The sequence below is a fragment of the Haliotis asinina genome, chromosome 8, assembly GCF_037392515.1.
Source record: "Haliotis asinina isolate JCU_RB_2024 chromosome 8, JCU_Hal_asi_v2, whole genome shotgun sequence".
Classification (NCBI taxonomy): Eukaryota; Metazoa; Mollusca; class Gastropoda; order Lepetellida; family Haliotidae; genus Haliotis; species Haliotis asinina.
Window position 1 is genome coordinate 63,138,886 of NC_090287.1, and position 21,202 is coordinate 63,160,087.

Consider the following 21,202-nt stretch of genomic DNA (forward strand, 5'->3'; position numbering starts at 1 on the left):
GGTATTTAGATGGTATAGTGTCCAAGTTGCTACAACTTAAATGCTCGATCGCTTTAGGTTTCCTTTTGAAAGGTCGCAAGAACAGTTATTCTGAGATGTCGTAATTTAATTACATCTATTTCGTAGCCACGCCAGTACCCATCGGTTTGAATCCAAATGTCTCCTGATTATGATCTTTGATTTGTCATCCTCTGGCACCCAGTTTCTGTTTCTTGTTTTAAAAGCGTTTCATGTTCCCACAGCTGTGCTATTGTCATCTAAATGTTGTTTCAGACTGGCAGCTGGCCAGTGAAGATTCAGCAGACAAAATATATCCAACTATGCGAGTCGGTTCTAATTCAACTCGACGTGTCGAGGTTCTCAAGGGGGCTATAAGTCTTTCTCATGGTGTTGTCAACGCTTCGGTGTCGGAATTCCTTAACAGAAACTTCTCTGATGGTCTGAAGAGTGCGGACTTCAAGAATAGTCCTCTCATGCTTGAACCAGGCAAATGTGTCATCCAAACTGTGACATCTGTTAGTAGAGCTCACAAGAAAAAGGACTTGACGCCACAGAAGACCTGCATTAAACGTAATATCCCCTTTATGTGTATATTGATGTCTGTAAGATATTTCAGCATATTGTTCACCCTCTGCTTATTCCGGGTAATCGGACATGGAGGACGCATGGAATAATATGCTTCAATGGTTTGCTTGCCCTAGATTCAGTTATATGCAGCTGTTGCACAAATATTGCTGAGAGTCATCACAAACAACATGCTTTTATTCTTTTGTATTGTCCAGGCAAAAAAGACAAGATTGTGAAACAGGGTACCAACAAAACATTTGTGATTGACGGTGATGTCATCTCCGAGTCATTGGCGAAGCACAATCACTCTGTTTGCACAATATCAGTTGAAGGTAAGGTGATCAGACGATTACACAGAAGCGACAGTTCTGTCAATAACAAACTATTACAGTTATGACCAATATACCAACACGGTTTGACTCAAATTTCGAGACAAACGAGGGTTTTTTCTGTATATTCTGCAGTATGCGTCATATACACTCACTAAACACCTGTTGTTGTATAGTTTCCAGTGGCGCCCTAACGGTCGGTGTACTGAGCAAGAAAGATCAACACATGGCCTACGGCGCTCCAGCCGCCATGAATTATTCCCCTTACATCGTCAGCCCTGACATCACCTCAACACAGCTCTCCCGGTTTCTCACTGGAAGGTGAGGCTTTGTGTTTTGGTCTCTGATGCAAGCGTGAGTACACGTATCACAATTGTCAATGCATTGTACTCCTGTTCACATGAATCATGAGATATAAACACCAGTTCTACAAAAATGTTCTCATATGCATCTGACATAGTTTAGCGAATGGCGGATAATTATTTTATATGAGATACCAAACGTTCATTTTCTTCTTCAGACTGTACAATTTTGTTAGTCCTGCATTCTACCTGTCGCCGATCAGCAACGTGCAGCTCGGAGAAGACGTCAGCGTTGATCTGCCTGCATCACCAGTTGATGAACACCAAGAATCAGTGATCATTCTATGGGACACAGGTACAAATACAACTAACCACAACTCTTTCAGCACATCTGCCTTGTATGGCATTTTGAAAGGAATCAGTTGGTATGGTTTTGGCCTACGTCACATTTCATGGCAGAGGACGGGCCAACCGGGCTTCACTTATTTTAGCAATGAGAGTGTCGAAAACTGGGGTGGGGGGGTCGGGTGGTTGCGAATTCGAATATATTCACGAGCCTATAATACAGTCCCATTTTGAAAAGAAAACACCCGTACATTATGATACTAACTGAGGTGGGGGTTTTTTCTGGACACAGGTGACAAGGTCTGGCGCCATGTCAGTGAAGTCTGCGGTATTCCTTCTTTCAAGAGCAATGCCACCACGCGTGATCCTCATGCAATACAAGTGAGTTATATAGAGAGAATACTACACGAGTGAGAGAGAGAGTTAATATTTGACGTCACTTCGGCAATATTTCAGCCATATGACGAGAACCATTAATATTATACATAATAGTGAATGGTAAAAAGTCTGTCAACGAGGGACAGTAAAACAACTAGAATTATCACAGATAGATATTTAAAACTAGTAATTAAATCTAAAACCGTTTAACTATAGAGACGACACAATATAAAAACGGACTATACTGAAGGTAGAGCACCATACTAGGGTCCATGGGGACTTACGGTACCTTTGCTACCTGCATGGAACTTAGTTGGATTTACACCATCTCTTCAGCTGCTGGCGATTGCGGGAAAGTTTAGTCCAATTTTAAAATAACAAATATACTACATTTGAAATCGGGTAAGCAAATATTAAAGTGTGAAAGTTTTTGTACCCTCTCAGGAAGACAATAATTTTGCGATACCTTTACTCCCTTTGAGGATACAGCCACTAACAATACCAGTTGTTAATTTAGACCACCAATCATTAAAATACATCTATCTACAGCACATATGAATCAAAATTCAATCATGAAATCAATTTCTGTTAAAGAACAATAATTAGCTCTACACTTTGAACGACGGCACATTGTAATGACGTTACTGCGTCTGCTCCCTTGGTAACCGACGTCACGATACATGTCGGTTGTTATCGCCTGGAACAGCCTCCTGCAGTAAACTACTCCGAGACATCCCGTTTCTGGGTTTGTAGTTGCTTCACTCATCTACCATCACTGGTTGAAACATTGCGTTGGTGTGTTTCGATGGATATACTGGTCGAGTCACAGTCAATGCATATAAGTTGTAGAATGAATGAATTCATGTGTTTGTTATGAATGGAAACGAAGCTCAGTCGCAACATGGCGCAACGGAAAGGTCATCGGTTATCCAATCAAATCGTTAGAATCTCAGGTCAAATCGTTACGACATAGGCCAACGCGATAGGACAGAGGTCAGCGCGATGGGACGGTTACAGGCCGGGAAAGCCACATTTTGGAAACTGATGTGACTTTCCCGGAAATAGTTACGGTTGAGGGAACACGGAATGTGGCTCTCCCGGTTATGTTGTCAAAACATACTTAGTAACTCAAACCCGTTACCGTATTTAACAAAGCAAGACATGTTTCCTCATAATTTTATTCAGATTACAACATGTTTTGTTTCTATAATTACCACCACATTTCATACTAATAAGTATATTATATACAATAATAAAACACGGCGATAAGCACATAAGCAGTGTCACCTCACATATAAAAAGTGTACCAAAGGTCAGTCATTCAAACTGCAGTGCAATTTCAATTAGCAGAAAGTATAAACGATATACTGATCAGAAAGGTTTATCAGTATCCTAACACCGACATATTGCCACCACCCTACCCTAGGCTTATCCAATCCGACATCGTCTCCCTCACACACCAGCACACACACGCTCTCTACCACACATGCGAAGCACCCAATATTTGAACGTTTTTAACAGACAAGAAGGCACTGACGTTAACAGCGGTGCCCAATCATGGATATGTTTTCAGCATAAGTAGTATAGGGAATGGGGGTTTTAAAACACTTTCAAGAAAAGTCTCTACAAAGCCTTATTTAGTAAATAAGGCTTTGGTTGGGCCATTAGCTCTTGCTACTATTACCCCTACTATAAAAAAGTTGGCGGTAATTACTGTGCCTTGGTAGGAGGTAACACTGTGCCGTACGGTACGATCAATAATTCTTCTCTTACAAAACCCCTACCCGGCCCATCCCTCAAGTAGTACAAGTTAGGTTCGTCGGCTTTCATATCCACTTTATCTATGTTGTAAGTTTTGACTGACCATATAGGATCGGTGGCTCGCTTACGGCTATCGCCCTCGTGTTCCCCCGGCTGGTATAGATACCTCACTAGGGCCCTATCTGGTATCTGTTTCTCCTTCCCACGCAATGGAGCGGCCGACTCTGCAACTATTGATTTTAGTTTGATAGCGTCTGCCGGTTTCTTACCGGTGAGACGGGTGACTTCATGGTTGATTGCCGACACCACCTTGGGTAACCTCGTGGCCCATTCAGTCGATCGTTTTCCAGGGGTGACCATCTCCCTAGCATACTGATGGCCGAACAAGCGTTCAGCCAAAGTCCTATTAAATCTCTCAACTATGGCTTGGCTGCGATGGGCTCCGGCCGTGCCACGCCTGACCTTTGTATCGTGTTTGGCTAGCAGTTGTGACACGGCACCCATGAACTCCCGTCCGGGGTCAACTTGCAGCTCTGTTGGCCACGTCAGTGGGCTGCGTTTGTATATGCGTTCGAATCCTCTGGCTACCTGGGCCGAATCTTTCGTGGTCAAGGGTTCGGCTTCCTTGTAACGACTGGCTACGTCCACTACGGTTAAGGCATACTTGTACCTCTTGTCGTGGGGTAGGAACAGTAGGTCTGCCTGGTGAACGCTATTAGGTATGTTAATACCGAACCTCCTTCTAGGCACGTAGCGTGGTGCCGGCAAATAGATCTGCCACAGGGCTTGTTTTTCAAGCCACGCTTTGGCTTCCTCCGGGGGTACTCGCGCTAGTTTAGCTAGCTTATCTACTGCGCTAGCTCCTTTCCAGTACCCACGCGGGCTGTAGTAAATAGCCTCAAATTTTTTCATGTCCATACGCGTATGTGTTTATCCCATCAATAGCTATCCAACGTTTCGTGTCCATAGGAGATAGGGACGTCTTGTTTATAGTCAGTCCGTATATCTTATGTCCATCACTTCTAAGTGTGTTCATTTTATGTCTAAAGGTACGGGTCTTGAACAGGGCTTCCTTGAATCTGGCGTGTTTGATGTGTTGTTTCACCACATACTTCTTAACCCCCTTAGCCTTCCGGATCTCACTATTGTCGGCTTTCAGTATGGAGTACATCTTAGGTCTCAAACCTATGTACTCGGCTATGGGCGTGCCAGCACACTCGTCCTTCATCTTACCTAGGACCTTTTTATTTACCGTGCTGTGTAGGGTATGGGTCTTAGGGTAGTCGCTGGTGTCGTATAAATCGAGGTGTTTTTTCATGTCCTCGTACACGTCCTCGGTTCGAATCTCCATCAGTGTACAGCACTTCACACCTGTCGCCGTACTGTTTCTTGAGCTCGTTGTAGTAAAAGTCGTACATCAGGTGTTTGGATAAATCGAGGATGCTCATCCCCACGTAAACAGGCCGGTTGAATTTTATGTGGCTTTTCTTCATGTGTAGGGCAACCAGGTTGTCTGTGAATATCTTACTACGGTTGAATGCCGGACTGGCTATCAATTTCCTGAGTTTGTCTTCCTCACTAGATCTAACCAGCTTCACGGTCACGCGTTTCCTCAGGTTCTCCATAGTCTTACCAAACACCGAGTTATTCATGAGCTTGTAGAGATTTTTCTCAAAATCACTGGTTGCTTTTTTTCGTAGGTCTGTGTTCATTCTGATGTAGGGCTCCATCCATGGGCTCTGGTCGAACATGAGCACCCTGTGTATTTTGGTCAGCCTCATACCCAACGACAGGTACAGCTGTAGGTTGCGATAGTGAACGATGTACTTGGTCTTATTCATTAAGTTAGGCACGAGTTTTTCAACGTCTGTCACACGCCCACCTGACAAGTTATGTTGGTACTCAGACATCCAGTCTGGGTTAACCCTCATACGTTCGGGGGCCAGGGGGTAGCTGTTGTGTGATGTGTGTAATTCCTTGGGATACTCTAAGTCAACTTCGAGGATATACCCTTTGTTCGAATCTGGTGCAACCTCCATAATATCAACGTGGGGTACCCATTCGAATCCCCCTGTAGGTAGATACTGGCTCATGGCCCAGCCGTACAGGTTGTTTGCGTCGAGGTATAGAATGTGATTGGTTGGTTTGTTAGGATCGTAACCTTTCACGTATTGATTATTTGCTTTCGCGTATCGTTTGGATGCCATGGAAATACCACCTCGCAAGCCTTTCTCAATGAATAGGTGCATGTCGTAATCTGTGAGCAATTCCAAATTAACTCCGGTCTTTTTAAGCAAGGCGTCCCACGACAGACCTGGGCTGGTGTAATACCATGCGGGGTCGAGTTTATACTGCTTTAAACAGGTCCGCCTGAACGTTTCAAACACGTCGGCTAACAGCAGTACATCTGTCCTCAAGTACAGGTCGTGATAATCACCCAGGTTCTTACAACCCAGTTTATTCCATACGTTAGTCGCGTGCGAGTAATCATCTCGTGAGACGGACGCCTCATTCAGCTTGCTATAAAAGCAGTCAATAGGGGGTAGTCTGGTCTCGGTGAACTTGGCCCAACTATCCATGTACTCATAGGGGTACACACCCTTCCTCATAAGCAGGGGTCTAGTCTCGGCGTCTGTGTATCGATCGGTGATAGGGAAGGTATTGTTGGCCTTGACCAGACTGTCGAGTGACGACAGGAGGAACTGAAACGAGTCAATGAACCTAAGTCCGTTTAAGCTGAAGGAGATGTATCTCTCCATGTTGTTGGGGATGCACGTTATATTACCATCGATTTTCGTGATGGCCTGCATGATCAAGTGTGAGTCGTACCCTCTCAAGTTGTGAAAGACAACGGGGATGTTTATTGTCTTAGGGTTGATTTTAAGCTTGAGGTTGCACGCGTTGTGAGCGGCGCCTCTATACTTACCAGTTATGTGGCAGTGATCTCTCACCGAATCACCGTTAAGTGGTGAGTCGCACACGTGACAGTTAGTGCTACTAGCGTGAGCTAGCCTGTCGGCTCGGGTCATACGCATGGGAGCGATTCTATACAATGCATTCCTAATAATTTTTTCTTCCTCCTGCAAACACTTTAGAAACCTTTCAGCCGCGTCAGGGCCCCTATACACTACCGGAGCTTTCGTTTCCCCGTCACAACGGACGACAATGTATCCAAACGAACAGGCTTTATGCTCTTGTGTCTTGTGGGTGAAGCTACCCCCACTAGGGTGTGTGGGGGATTCCCCCACAACTAAGGCTTCGAAGTCGGCGTATATGATATAAGGCACAGACATTTGGTTCTTGTGGTTACTGAATTTTAGGATATTTTCACCTTCCTTAGGCATGTCGACTCGTATGGCCGTCTGCCCCACACCTTGACAATCATCCCGGTGGGATTCTAATAAATCAGCTCGGGTGAAGCCATGTAGGCATCGTTCACAGAAGTGGGTCTTTTCTCTGTGTGCCGATTGGTCATACAACAGCCTGCTAAAGTGTTTTATCCATGTGTAGTGATACTTGTCACCTCGCTGGATCATGAATATATTGATAACTTGGCAATCCTTCACCGTGCTGACCCTGTGTACTATTGTTGTGTTACCTTCGTGCCCAAAGACATTTATAGCCAGATTATTCTGTTTTTCTACTTTAGTGATCTGGGATATTGGGGTTGGTTCATCTATACCATCCCAATTAAGCCCATCATCCTGAGGATAATTAGAAGGCCTGTTCGGATTAGTGTCAGCTGGAAATAAGGCTGACCTGATAGCTAACCTCAGGCAATCGTTTCCTCTATTCTTAACGTTTACTATGGCATGTTTGTTCCTATAGTAGGGAGGCAAGGCTAGGTATGACCCGCCTCTGAACGGCACGTATTTAGCTATGTCTAGATAGACATTATCAATTTTATCTACAGCCCACCCGGACCCTAAGTGTGTGTAGCGTTCTAGGTATTCTCGTATCTGCTGAAAACTTGTATCGATTGATGCGTCAATGGTCTCTGCATGTGTGACGACCTCTTGTTGGCCTCGGAAGTAAGGCTGAACATACTCAGTGGCCCCTGTGGGGCCCCCAACCTGCTTATCGAGCGACATTTTCACTGTGATCTGAAACTTGATACTTCCTAGATTATTTAGTTCCTGGTTGACCTTATCAGCTATCAGAGGCTTGATATCTGTAATGTCTATGTTTCTATCAACGTGCATGCGCCAACTTCCCAAATAGTTACCTACAGCGTGCTTAGTGCGCACGAACTGTAGGTCAATAGCTCTATTCTGTTGTAATAATTCTAAAAGCTGTGGTTTTCTCATACGGGAATACCCGCCTAAACCCAAATCGTGTGCCTCGGCTTTCAGTTGTTTTACAGTGGGACGTGCTACTGGGGCATGTGATAACAATGCGGTTAACCCGGCTCTCCCCAGGTTTGAATAACCCGTGTGTCCAAGCTGTTTTGCTTGAGCTTTTAATTGTTTTACCGTAGGAGGGGCTTCTAAACCTAGTAATCTCAACAATGCTGGCTTCCGCATTCGAGAATACCCGATAACACCTCTCTGTTTTGCGACCCGCTTGAGCTCGCTTACAGTAGACATCGTGTTTACACCTAAGAGAACTAATGTCTAATTGGTTCACAGTAAGGGGAGGTAACCCTTAAGTGGCTATCTTGAGCAGTCGCCTACGTTCTTTTATATAGCCTTTTTTATTCTCGTAGATGAGTTGATGTCTGACTACGTTCGCTCCGTGAGCTTTACATAGACAGTAGTGCCCTTTAACCCCGATACCACACACAGAACACGTGTAATTAGGACTTCCCATATGGAAACAACAGAACCCCTGATTCCTGCATTTCCTACCACAGGCCTCAGTCTTCCCCATAAGTATATATTCGCATCGGTATGGAGCGGGTCTCATGTTTACTTATATAGGTGTTTTAGTTTAATTGCTTCGCAACCAACGCAGTAGCTGCTATACCCAACACTATGAAGCCCAGTTCACGATTCATTTGTCCCTTGGATGGTGTGTAGTACTGAGCGAGTGTGGGTTTATTGAGCGGTTCCAATTGTTTACCAGTTAGTAGGTAGTATTCTTTCATTGCTTCATCGACATCGTTGAATGTTTGAACGGCATGGTTTTCACGCTGGAGTTGTTCGTTAATAAAGTCGATCCTCTGGAGGCGTTTTTTAGCGTACTCGGCCTGTGCCCTTTGTAATTTCTCAGTAGCGAGATCGTGCCGCTTCCTTTCTTCCTGTATTTCAGCCGCGTGATCATCTCGTAGTTTCGAGAAGAGGAAATTACTCCCGGAAAATGCCAGGGCATTCACTAACGCCCCACCGACCATCATAGCTATCATGGCCATCCCTATATTTATTTCATTATATTATCAGGTATTATTCCTTGTTTTACTAGGATGTCTTTTGTGGCCATCGCCATACCAAGGTTCATTATGAGCATACCCATATCCTGCAGGTTGAAATCTAGCTTGATAGTTGGTTGTTTAAGCACCATTTTAGTCAACCGAGCGTACCCTACGGCTAGACTGGCGACCACTGTGGCGTGGTATGCGTCGTTGACGAACGTTTTCCCCTCAGACATTATGTATATGATATAAAAATATTAAAATTATAACATGATATGCGGGTCTACCGTGGGGGTGGGGGGCTCACTGTTGGGTGGTGGCTCACTGTGGGAGGGTACCCCCACGTATAACCACGAGATAGCCAAGGCAGCAGTTACACCTACAGCCAACAACAGTCGGGTTGGGTTGGTCACTTTATGTTGGTTACACCACCGTTTTTTACCGGCAGCTACTCTCTTAGGATTCTTCTGTCTGGTTACTGTTTGTGAAGGGGTCACTTCCCTCACTGTTGGGGGTATCACCTCGGGAGGGGTTTCCCTCACTGGTTCCTGTGAAGGGGTCTCCACCGTCACCTCGGGACTCACTGGTTCCTGTGCAGCATCCATCTATACTATTATTATTATTCTTTCTCTCAAATTGACAATGTTTTGCCGTGATAATCGCCGCCGTCACTGGAGCCAACAACATACCATATTTGTGGTACAGCCCGCAGCTGATAGAGCTCACGGCGTGTTCAATAAAAGGGTCTTTCTCGAGGTCTTCCCACAGGTAAAGTCGGCGCTCTGGTGGAATGGGAAAGAAGTATGATACAATACCGGTGTATATCTGGGTCATAGCCGATCCTATTGTTTTTGTCATTTCTGCTCCGAGCCGGGACTCGTATCTAGCGTATAGTTTATCGATTTCTTCGGCTGACATTTTGTTAATTTTATCCGGAGTGTAGTCTCCAAAGTAATGTTTGGCTTTGCCGCCAACAGCCAACGCCACCAGTTTCTCTCGCTTGTCATCAGTGGGGCCTGCGGGCGGATCCTCCAACGACAATTGTTCGAGCAATTCCTCACACTCCATCTTATAATATAACAAGTAAGATTTAGTTTTAACTATATAATACCCGATACAGACAAAACACAGAGAAATGAAGGTTAAGTTGCACACGATAAATACTTCAAATATCATAGCTATGCTTAGCTTTGCTTAGCTTTGCTTAGCTTTGCTTAGCTTTAGCTTAGCTTTAGCATACTATATATGCTACTGGTTGGTCGGTCTTTAGCACGAGCTTAGCGTGTTTAGTTTCAGCGAGCTGTTTCTTCACCCGTTCCCGTTCTAATTTGCTCATCACATCGTTCTCTCTCAAACACTCCTCGAACGAATCCCTATCCTTGCAGTGAAATAAGGCCACCCATCGCGTCTGCTCCCTGAGGTCTTTCAACACCGAGTTGAACTTCTGCGTTAGCACCCAGACGCTGTGATTTGCATGCCGGCCGGAGAAGGCCAGGTACGATAGCATGTCTCTCTTTTTTGTTATCTCGCGATTAGCGCTGCAGTCGTCCAGTATAAACAGCGTCGGTTCCCCTTTAAATTTCTCGTGAAGAGCTTTCAACCAGTCCTGCAGGCGTGTTCCAGGGTCGATTTTGTGTACGTCCGGGTCCGTCATCACCCAAGGTCGCGCGTACGTTTTATTCATGCTCAGAGTAGGGCACATGATAACGATGTTATCGAACACATCCTTGTAGTAACCCTCCAACATATCCAAGACGAAAACGGTCTTCCCACAGCCAGTCTGCCCGCATATGATAGCACAGTGTGGGTCAGTGGGTAGTGGGGGGTACCCCCCATCAGTAGATGGCTTGCACGAATCTCCCATTGTCTATATTAAGTTGCGCGTCCATAATAACGTACAGATATAATTTCAACTTACCAGCGGTTTGAGCCTTCTTAGTAATCTGGATGGTTATCCCTTCGCTGCCGTTATCTATACGGCGCCCGCTACCGTGCAGTTTATCATCATCCGTGGATCGCATGTCCAACCATAGGGCGTACTTGGTGGTCAGGTATTCACCGATCTGCACAGAGCCGAGGTCCAGGTCCTTTGTTATATAATCCCCCACTGGTAGCTTTTTTATCTCATCCCACTGCTGGTGTGGTCTCATACCATGACTGAACAGCTGGTTGGGCACGCCCTCGATGGTAACTTCCACCTTTTCAATCTCGGGGTTGAAAAACTTCTCGCTGTCCCTCCGGAATGGATCGTAATCCTCCACGGGGACGACCAGGATACCTTTCATCGATCGCGCCGGCACGTTCAGGTTGATATTCCACACAGTGTCGCTCTTATCTCGCACGACTGATCTATGCCTCAGTACGCGATCGTACAGGATAGCCATCTTCCCAGAGTACTGGCTTCGAACCTGCCTGGCCAGCTCCGGGCTAGTGACCATGTCGAACTCCAGAGAGATGTTGTCTATGGCATAACTGGCCTCATCACCGTTCGGCGTACGCACTACTTTGCTATAGTCGTTAAACGTGAGCTCGTATTCGAGCCTATCACCCAGCGCGGCCTGGTAAAACGGCGCGTGTCCCGTGAGCAACTCGAAGTCGAGCGGCACGCAGAATCGATTCCCGTATGCTAGAGCGATGGCCTTTTCACCGTCCGATAGCTTGTCTTGCTGGTCTGTCGTGAAGACGTATCCTATGCGCGCCCGGGTTGATTTGCTGATGCCCTGGTACACATCATTGACTCGTTCTCTCTCGCTTTTCCAGAGATCCTTGTAGCAGTGAAACACGTCGCTGTCGTCGATGCTCAGCACCTCGTTACCGCTGATCTTGACGGTCGTTTTCTTGATGATAGCTCGACCCACGTTCCGCACTAGCTCGCGTTTGTCGTTGTCGGAGGTCAACGTGATATTGAACGCCAGTCGAACAGTGCCTGGTACAATGAGGTCATTCTCACCAAGGTTTGGAAATCTAACCAGCAGAGTTTGATTCTGGTCTATCTTGCTGGGATTGTTGGTGATGGTCACCGACTGGCGCACGGCTCTGGCTCCTAATGGCTCTCTCAATCTTCTGAAAGGATCTAATTTTCTGCCGTACATTGTTATATATAAATAAAATATATTTAAATACTAATGGATGAAGACATAGATATGATGGAGATGCCGGGCGCTAGTGCCCAGGCATTCGATGATGAGCAGGAGACCTCATTTACTAGTTCATCATTGAACCAAGAACTTTTGGCAACAACGGTAGATGATTATTACGAAAGTTTAAGAAGAGATAAAAACTACGTTGAACCACAGGGCCGATACCTTGATAATTTTTTTATTGATACAAAGGGTGTTCTACGCCTTAAGTCTGACCCAGGGGTTGACCTCGTTAACAAGCGCAATAAAAAACCACTGGCCTTGTCAACTCTAGCCAGCCGCCATGGTGTCGAATTTATTCGTAAAAATCTAAACATGAATGATTACGGTGGTGCAATACCTAAGGCCGTTAAAGAAGATCTGCAAGCTACCAGATCCCACCTCACCACTAGAGATGAAATGACACCACAGCGTGCTACAGAAGCCTCAGACAGCATAGAAAAACTGTTGAGCACCTACTGGGACAAACCGTTACCGGGGTTTGACTTTCCGGTAAGGGAACTGTGCGGCTTAGATGAAGCCGTGAAACGCGTGCGTGGAGAACTCGTGAACAAGATGGGGAAACTGAACGAAATCGACGAGCACATCGCTAGGGAAAAAACCAAACTCAACGAAACTGAAAACGATGATATGAAGCGTCGTATCAATGAACGACTACGCGATTTAGAAGACGAGAGACGTACACGATTGGAATCCGCTTCCTCGAATCGTGAACAGCTTCGATCCCAGATCAGTCGTATTCGGGAAACAATCGATAGAATACTGAACGAGGATACAACTTTAGCCAACAGGATTCGGATATTGTTCCGGGAGCAAGGGATCACCATCGCCAGCATTCTGACTGCATTGGGTTTCATCATATCAACCCTGGTGGTGTCACTGGTGGGAGGAACCCCCGTGGGGCCTGCCGGCGGGGGAACTCCAAGTGGCGGTGGGGGTGTTAAAGACTGGATTAAAAAACTCGGGGAAGGCCTAGCTAAACTGGCTGGTAAAGCCGCCGAAGCCCTTCCCGGCATCCTGGGTAGCATCGTCTCGTGGTTGTTGAGCGCTCTGTCTAAAACTGCCATGTGGCTCAGTCAAAACCTGTGGGCAGCCATCGTCGCCGTGGCGGGTCTGGTGTACGTAGCGGCTAAGAAATCTTTAACCAAATAAGTCCCAAAGTTACCCCACCAACCACCAGGGCCGTTTTATTATCAATATGCTGCTGATAGGGGGGTACCCCCACATGTATATGGGGGTGTGTGGGGGACACATGAACTTTAGGCTCCGGGGGTGGCGCCACTATACCCGTTTCACGTGGTGGGATGTGTGGGATATGTGGGGTGTTAATATCGGGGTTGATACCCAACTTTTGGTCCGCCGTGGCTATAACTATTTCGTTGTTATAACCCACCACTTTTTTTACTCTCAGTTGCATATCACTCGGCGCCATGTACAGCCCCACGGCGAACACGTAATTGACTTTCGATCTGGCGTGTTCTAACATTTTTTGGTAACGGTCGATGGCCCTCGGGAGATCAACTGGAGAATTGATAGCATCCTCAACATTAAAAACGAACTGTTTCTGAGCTTCGTAAGCAGTTCCCTTACCGATGATGTTGGAACGCGTTTGCGACTGCGCACCCAACAGCGCCCACACGTACGTTCGAATCGAGTCGTTCAAGCGTATTGTACCAGCACGAGTGAATTCTTTCGATGTTTTTGAGATCATTTTAGTCCAGGCTGTGGCTGCATCAGGATTGGTTTGCTTTATACAGCTGACATGGATCTTTTCATTCGTTGTGGGGCCTGTAAATGTATGACGGTTTGGGTTGTATGAACCATCTTTAGAACCGGCCTGATATGTTCCGGACCTGTAGAAGTACACGAGAACTATACCGAGACCATGGTTCACACCAGGAAGGCGAAAGTCTTTATTCGTTGGAATCTCAAACTCCCCACAAATACGTTCATAAGCGCGTCTATCATAGGGGTTATTCGTCATACTCCACGCTTTATCTTGGGGAAGAGGAGCACTTATTTCCTTCAATATTCGTCTCGTTTGATAATAAATATGAAACAAAATAACCGCCTTACTCAGTTCGTCTATACCGTAGTCTGGTGTCACACCCGACCCTGTCGTCGCACACCACACAGCAAAGTTTAGTTGGTTCTGCCAAAACTGCATTGGGTTTTGATTCCAGTTTACCACCGCCTGCGCGTTATTAACGGACACGATATATTTTTCAAAGATATTAATAAAGGTTGTTTTAAACCCCGTACCATCTGCATTCACCACGATTTTCAAGTGTGCTAAATCCATATTATAATATATAAATTATATATTATAATATGTACATAACACTTCCAGGAATAACGAGCGGTGAGGCCGTTCAGCTGACGCACGCGATCGATAACACGTCAGGTCAACTCGAAGTCGCACTCTGCGATATCACCTACCTACCGCAATGGACTAACATTAATATCAGCAACAATAAGCTGTTCGTCAGTGGAACTCGCAGTCAGATAACTGACGGCTACTACAGTGTGTGCTCTCTAAACGACGAGGTCTTCAAACCCCTGGGAGCCGAACTCAAGATGAACGAATCAAACGGCACAGTGGTGTTAATCAACAACGGAAGAACCTCCTTGAGGCTCGGCCGACCATTAGCGAGGATACTCGGTATGTCTCCTGACGAAATAAAACCAACAACAACCGTCACAGACACGAAGGTACCCGACCTAGTACCGTACCGAGAGCTGTACATTCATCTCGATCAGGTGAGCACAACGTACAACATTCAAGGAGGTCACCCTTCCACTATACTGAGAGCAGTGCCGGTGAAAACTGAGAAATTCAACGACGGTAGAACCGAGTCGTTTTCACCACGGCAGTATAAGAGATTAACCCAGGGCAACATACCTGAGTTGACAATATCGGTGTTAGATATAAATCATAATCCTGTAAATATAGGATACCTCAGCTTAACACTTCATGTAACATGACCAGCGCACAAGGGCCCGGAGTGAAAAAATGCGTCAATATCGGGATCTCCGACCTCGGAGACACACGCGGTTTCGACGCTCCCGGAGTAGATGGTAAATCGTACGCCTTGCAACTGAAAAACAACATTTACAAACGCGTTGAAGTCACCTCCGGTGGAACCCTAAGTGATATAGTAGATACCACAAGAGCAACAGTCAACACTAAGTACACCCTTGTCAACACCGGTGATAATAATTGGGTAATATACCCATCGTTCGGGGGTAAACTGTTCGACTTAGACGATGTTGAGAGCACTACAGTCGTCAAAAACAAACCATATATGCTCGTCTTCACCGAAGATGACAAGTGGGTGTTGTTACCCGAGAACGACTGGTTTATCAATATTAGACTCGTCTCCCCCTACGTGTTCACTGATAACAAAGACAACCACCTAAACAAAGTCGTGAACAATGGAATTCTGCTCGTGGCTTACGTACCAACTCAGAGACGTAGCATAGTCGTCAGCCCAGTCAACACTATAGCAGCCCACATGCTATCGAGTAAACCGGCCATGCAAAACGTGAAATTGCAGTTGGTGTCTGAATTCGAAGGCGTGGTCAAGATACTAGAGAGTCTACCGGCAAACTCAACATTGATCATCAAAGTCTACCTAGGGGAACCATCGGTGAATGATGTCGAGATCGTGAAGGGGATCAAACTCGGGTGGGTGAAACAACACCAGTTTCAAGTTTGCAACGTTTACGTTCGGGTGGGTGTCGACTCCAAGACCAGTCTGCAGGGGGTCAACGTGATCGTGGAAAACAAGATATCACTAATCAATATCTTCCTGCCTGACAACATACACTTCATGGGTATGAAGTTAACCCCTGAATTATTATCAGAAAACCAGTTGGAAATTATATCGTAATAGTATAATAATGACCAGTCATCATCCCAACACTACACTTAACGACCTGGGAGATACGGAGGGATTCGATCAGCCTGGTGAGGAAGATGAATTTTACATCCTGCACTTCAAAGACAACGTGTACAGACGGGTGTCGTTATCAGATTTAACAGAACCCAAATGGCTGATCAATTTAATATTCACCTCACCTTATATCACAACAAAAGGGGGGTGGAGGTTTATCTCTAAGATTACGAATAACGGTATCTGGCCCGGGGGTTTCATTACGGGGAATGAAGCAACAGACACGGTATATTTTTATGAAGGAAAAATTGGATTAGGTTCTGGAATAGAAAGTAAATTAACATTTAGCAGTATGTATTTACACGAAAGGCAGCTTGAGATATCCTCCCCCTACACAATCATCATAGAAGTCATGTTTACGAATTTTGACCAGGAAAACTCCTCAAGAGTACACCAATTTTTACCCGGGGTGTCAATACACTGGTTTGATGAACACTTAGATCAATATTGTCGTATTATTATACAACAGGATACCCCCACGGGTCCTATAAACCGCTTAATAAACCTCAGTGGGGTTTTTATTACAACAGGAAAGTCTATTAGCCTCTCACCTATTACCCTGAGTAGAAGTCTAGAACTTGTAGACTTCAAATATATTGATAGATTTTTAACTGAAACCCAATTAAAATATCTTTCAAAATATATATTATAGGATGGGTCTGTACCCAGTCGTAGAGGAAGTAGCGAAGACGTTGGAAACCATAGATGGGTTCCGCTTGAGGCAGTTATGTGATGTGAAACGCCAACTAGAACAAGACCGTGACACGCGGAAAGCACTATGTAAAAAATACAATAGAGCTTTCAATATCGTGGACGGGGCTGACACTGCCCTTATGACAACCAGCATGGGACTAGGGGCGGCAGGCGTTGGGTTGTTAACCACCATCGTGGCTGCACCTATAGTGCTAGGTTTTGAAATAACGGCAGGGGTGGCAGGGTTGGCAGGGTTGGCGCTTAAGTTAGTATCACACAGACTGCATCGTAAGGCATTGAAACACGACGAGATCAGGGTTCTGGCCGAAGCAAAGCTCAACACAGTGAGTGAGCGTATTTCCACGGCACTCTCTGACAGTAAGATCTCAGAAGAGGAGTTTCGTTCAATCCTCTCTGAACTCACAAAATATAACGGAATGAAACAAGATATTCGGTCCAAGTCTCGTAAGTCTGCTATCAGCGAGGATGAGAAAAAAAAGTACATAGAACAGGGGATACAAAAAGCCCAACAAGCCTTTATTACGAACACCAAAGAGATCATAGGCGGTTCACGTTAAACTGTTTCCTCGATATAAACATAACATAGGGGAACACGAGGGCGATAGCCGTAAGCGAGCCACCGATCCTATATGGTCAGTCAAAACTTACAACATAGATAAAGTGGATATGAAAGCCGACGAACCTAACTTGTACTACTTGAGGGATAGGCCGGGTAGGGGTTTTGTAAGAGAAGAATTATTGATCGCACCGTACGGCACAGTGTTACCTCCTACCAAGGCACAGTAATTACCGCCAACTTTTTTATAGTAGGGGTAATAGTAGCAAGAGCTAATGGCCCAACCAAAGCCTTATTTACTAAATAAGGCTTTGTAGAGACTTTTCTTGAAAGTGTTTTAAAACCCCCATTCCCTATACTACTGCATATGTTCCTTTTTATCTCACTACATTATGACATAGTCGGACACGCTAACGAACCCGATGTGACAGTTATAATACAGAACCATTGAAATACATGTTAAAGCAGTGTCAGTCTTGTTATAAACTATTTGAAATTGAATGCACTGAAATGCACGTCCCACAATGACGACATTTATACATGTTACACAAACTGGAAACCACACGACAACAATGGCCAGATTTACACATGTGAAATACATATAAATGCAGAGTTGATTGTTTGTTTATTTTAACAGTTCTTTAAATGTATATTAATCTGAAAGCCAGGTGATTCATAGATTTCGAACGTTGTTCATATGAGTGCCGGATGCCACGTACATTAGTAAATTTGGGTGATAAACTGATTTTGTGCAGTGCAAGAAGCCACTTACATATGCATGTGTTATAGACAAACAAGATTGGTTCATTGTCAATTAAAGTGGGGACGCTATTTTACCGGTTACGGTAACCCATTAATTAAATAACGTATTGGAAATATGGCTTTACCGGGTACAGCCATGTAATTGAAAATTGGCCTTCCCGGCGATAGTCATTTTTAAAATGTGGCTTTCTCTGCCTGTCACCGATGGGACACTTGTGCGACGTACGAGATTAGTATGCAACTACACATACGTTGATCATGGGTAATAAACGTTGTTATGCACATTATATGCAAGTAAAGGCACATTTTGATATCAGTGCGTGTGTATCAGAGCTATCTTTACCTTTAGGCCTATTCTGACATATCATCGTGCTATAACTGGCCATACTGCTTAGGTCTCTCGTATACAGCTATAGTTCGCCTATTACGATCTCCTAATATTAATATTAATGAACATGTAAATTTGTTTTCAGATCTGCAGTTTAGTATTTAAGAGAATCTTGACAAAATCAAACACCCGTGAGAAGAGGGCAACGCCTAGTTTCTCGAGTCCAAGAATGTTTTCCGGAGCAATTGTGTCTAAATACGTGAACAATACACTTCCCGTCATTGATACCAATGTTATCCAGTGTGTTGAGGACAGCTTTGTGAGGCAAGTCATAAAGTACCACGATCTGCAGCATGACAATTTGACCTTTACTGTAGTAGATCATCCTAAGCACGGCGAAGCTAATCTCACAGCAGAGGGGTTGATATCCTACCGACCACATAAAGATTTTAATGGCTATGATAGTATTCTCGTAAATGCAACCGAGGTATTTATCCATGCTTTGGGAATACAACCAACTACATTCACTAAGAGAATACAGATCAACGTGTCAAATGTTAATGATCCACCGGTCACTTTCTACCAGAGGGAAACCCAGTCGGCAATACCATCATTTGTTCAAAGTATTCACAAGGTGTATATTGAAGGTAATCTAACGGATCACTCTCTGGGCTCGTTTTGGATCGCAGATGTTGATGACCCTGAAGAGGTGAAAATCCTTCAAAAGGTTGTAAGTGGACCGGCCGCCAAATTTACACTTACACAGGTTGACGCAGCCGGAGATGAAGAGACATACAAAAACTTATCCGTCAGCTACTCAGGGAACACTATTACCAAACTTGATTTGAAGCTGAAAACCCACAAGGAATTCCATGGGAGCATCCAGTTCTCACTGCTGGCTGTTGATAAGATGAAGAGCTACAGCCACGCCCTGTCCATCCACGTGTTTGTCCTCATCAACCCATGTTACCATGGTAGCTGTGCTCCAAGAAACCCGTCTTTACCATGTGAACATCCGGACAGAGCAACGAGCTTTCAAGCCTACCGCTGTGATTGTGTAGCTGGTTACAAAGGACAGTTCTGCGAGAAGGAAGTCAACGAATGTCTGAAGGCCACCTGTTCCCTTCTGTATGATTGTGAAGACAGACTGGCGACCTATGAGTGTGTCCTGAACATCCCTAAGATTTTTGCCATACTTGTCTGCATTCTTCTGCCCTGCTTAGGTGTTGCCTTTTACCTAAGCCGCAAGTACAAACAGATTAGACGCCGGGCAAAGATTTGGTAAGTCAAACTTCACTTGTACTTTTTGTTTTCTTTTAAATTATCAAAATAGGTATGGTAATGATTGGGTTATTTGTCTTACACTTTACTTTTAGATGGTGTATTATTCACAGTAGAATCTCAACACGTATGTAATTTGCGTTTTTGTGACGTCGACGTTTAAATATAATTTTTTATTTGAAGGAATCTGCCAGACAGTACTCCAGATTCACAGACGAATCCTATATACCCACCAAGGTGCACATCAGTAGAACCACACCGTGAGGGTGGATCAGACACGGAGCAGACGACTTCCGGGTCGGCCTCCGCCACGGAACAAGTACAGGAGCAGGCGACTTCCGGATCGGGATCGGGTTCCACCATGGAACAAGTAAAGGACGAAACATCGGCTGCTTATCAAGAGAATGGCGGAAACACGCCTGACTTGTTTATGCGTCCAGGACACGCGACGATGCCTCACCGGCAAGCAAAGTACTCCACCCTATGGAGGTCAGATAAAACTCTTCCTAAAGTTGTTGATTGAAGCAACGGTATTCAGAGTGTCGAAGTTTGCAGTGTTTACTGTGTATGTGTCCTACTAAACTCACAGTAGAAGAACCCGAATAGACCTGTGTGTATGCTTTGACATTTCCGGAATCAGCATTCAGCATTCAGCATAATAATCCAAGTGTGTGGCTTTGAGTTAACATTCTCCATATTTAGAAATATTTCATATATGTATATGGAATGCAAGTCATTAGTCATCTAACACACGAAATATGTTTCATTAAGAACTTAAACATCTATAATCAAAATTTGCAAAATTTTCAGCTATTCATAACGTATCTTAGCGGTGTCGATAATTTCGTAGTGTAATCAAATGATAACGTGCATATGGATGACAACTTACATAAGATACACATATACAGATCGATATACAAGATCGAAAGTTGCCCGATTTATACAGAGCTGAGTGTGAAGATGTTTAAATATATGAATAATATTATTGTCAATAAAACAGAGTGTGTGCCAATCTGAGCATAAGGTTTAACTCAATAAATAGTGATTTCGCCTTCTTTGTTTGTTATCTTGATTTGATACCGAGGATGGGCATAATCGCAACTTGTTATGATCGGTTAAAATTACTATCAGCTAATAAAATGTTATTTGCCTGGAAAAGACAGACAGATCTATACCCACCCTCTGTAGAAGGATGGACTAAAGGAGAACTGTAGACAATTGATTAAATGTAATTTTTAAAAGCTGCTCGTCAAATGGCAATATCACTGTTATGATCGTGTCAGGAAAAAGGTTTTGATTATTGCAAGACTGTTTGGGAATTTCTAACATGTGGTATGTCTGAAGTAATATTTCGTATCAATCCCGGCCCAACCGTAAGTCGCTATTCAACATCGCAACCACCAAACTGAATATTCTCCTTAAAATGAAAGAAA

The 21,202-nt window shown here is 44.6% G+C and overlaps 1 protein-coding gene across 1 annotated transcript in view; it reads left to right on the top strand.

Annotated features, from left to right (window-relative positions):
• Positions 1–20,820, top strand: part of LOC137295348 (uncharacterized) — a 75,771-nt gene extending 54,951 nt beyond the window's left edge. Inside the window, exons 41-47 of the mRNA XM_067826662.1 lie at positions 274–570; positions 783–899; positions 1,073–1,217; positions 1,417–1,553; positions 1,836–1,924; positions 18,634–19,769; positions 19,953–20,820. Coding sequence (XP_067682763.1) covers positions 274–570; positions 783–899; positions 1,073–1,217; positions 1,417–1,553; positions 1,836–1,924; positions 18,634–19,769; positions 19,953–20,292 — 2,261 coding nt within the window. The 3' untranslated portion in view covers positions 20,293–20,820. The remainder of the gene's footprint in view (positions 1–273; positions 571–782; positions 900–1,072; positions 1,218–1,416; positions 1,554–1,835; positions 1,925–18,633; positions 19,770–19,952) is intronic.
• The last annotated feature ends 382 nt before the right edge of the window (positions 20,821–21,202 follow it).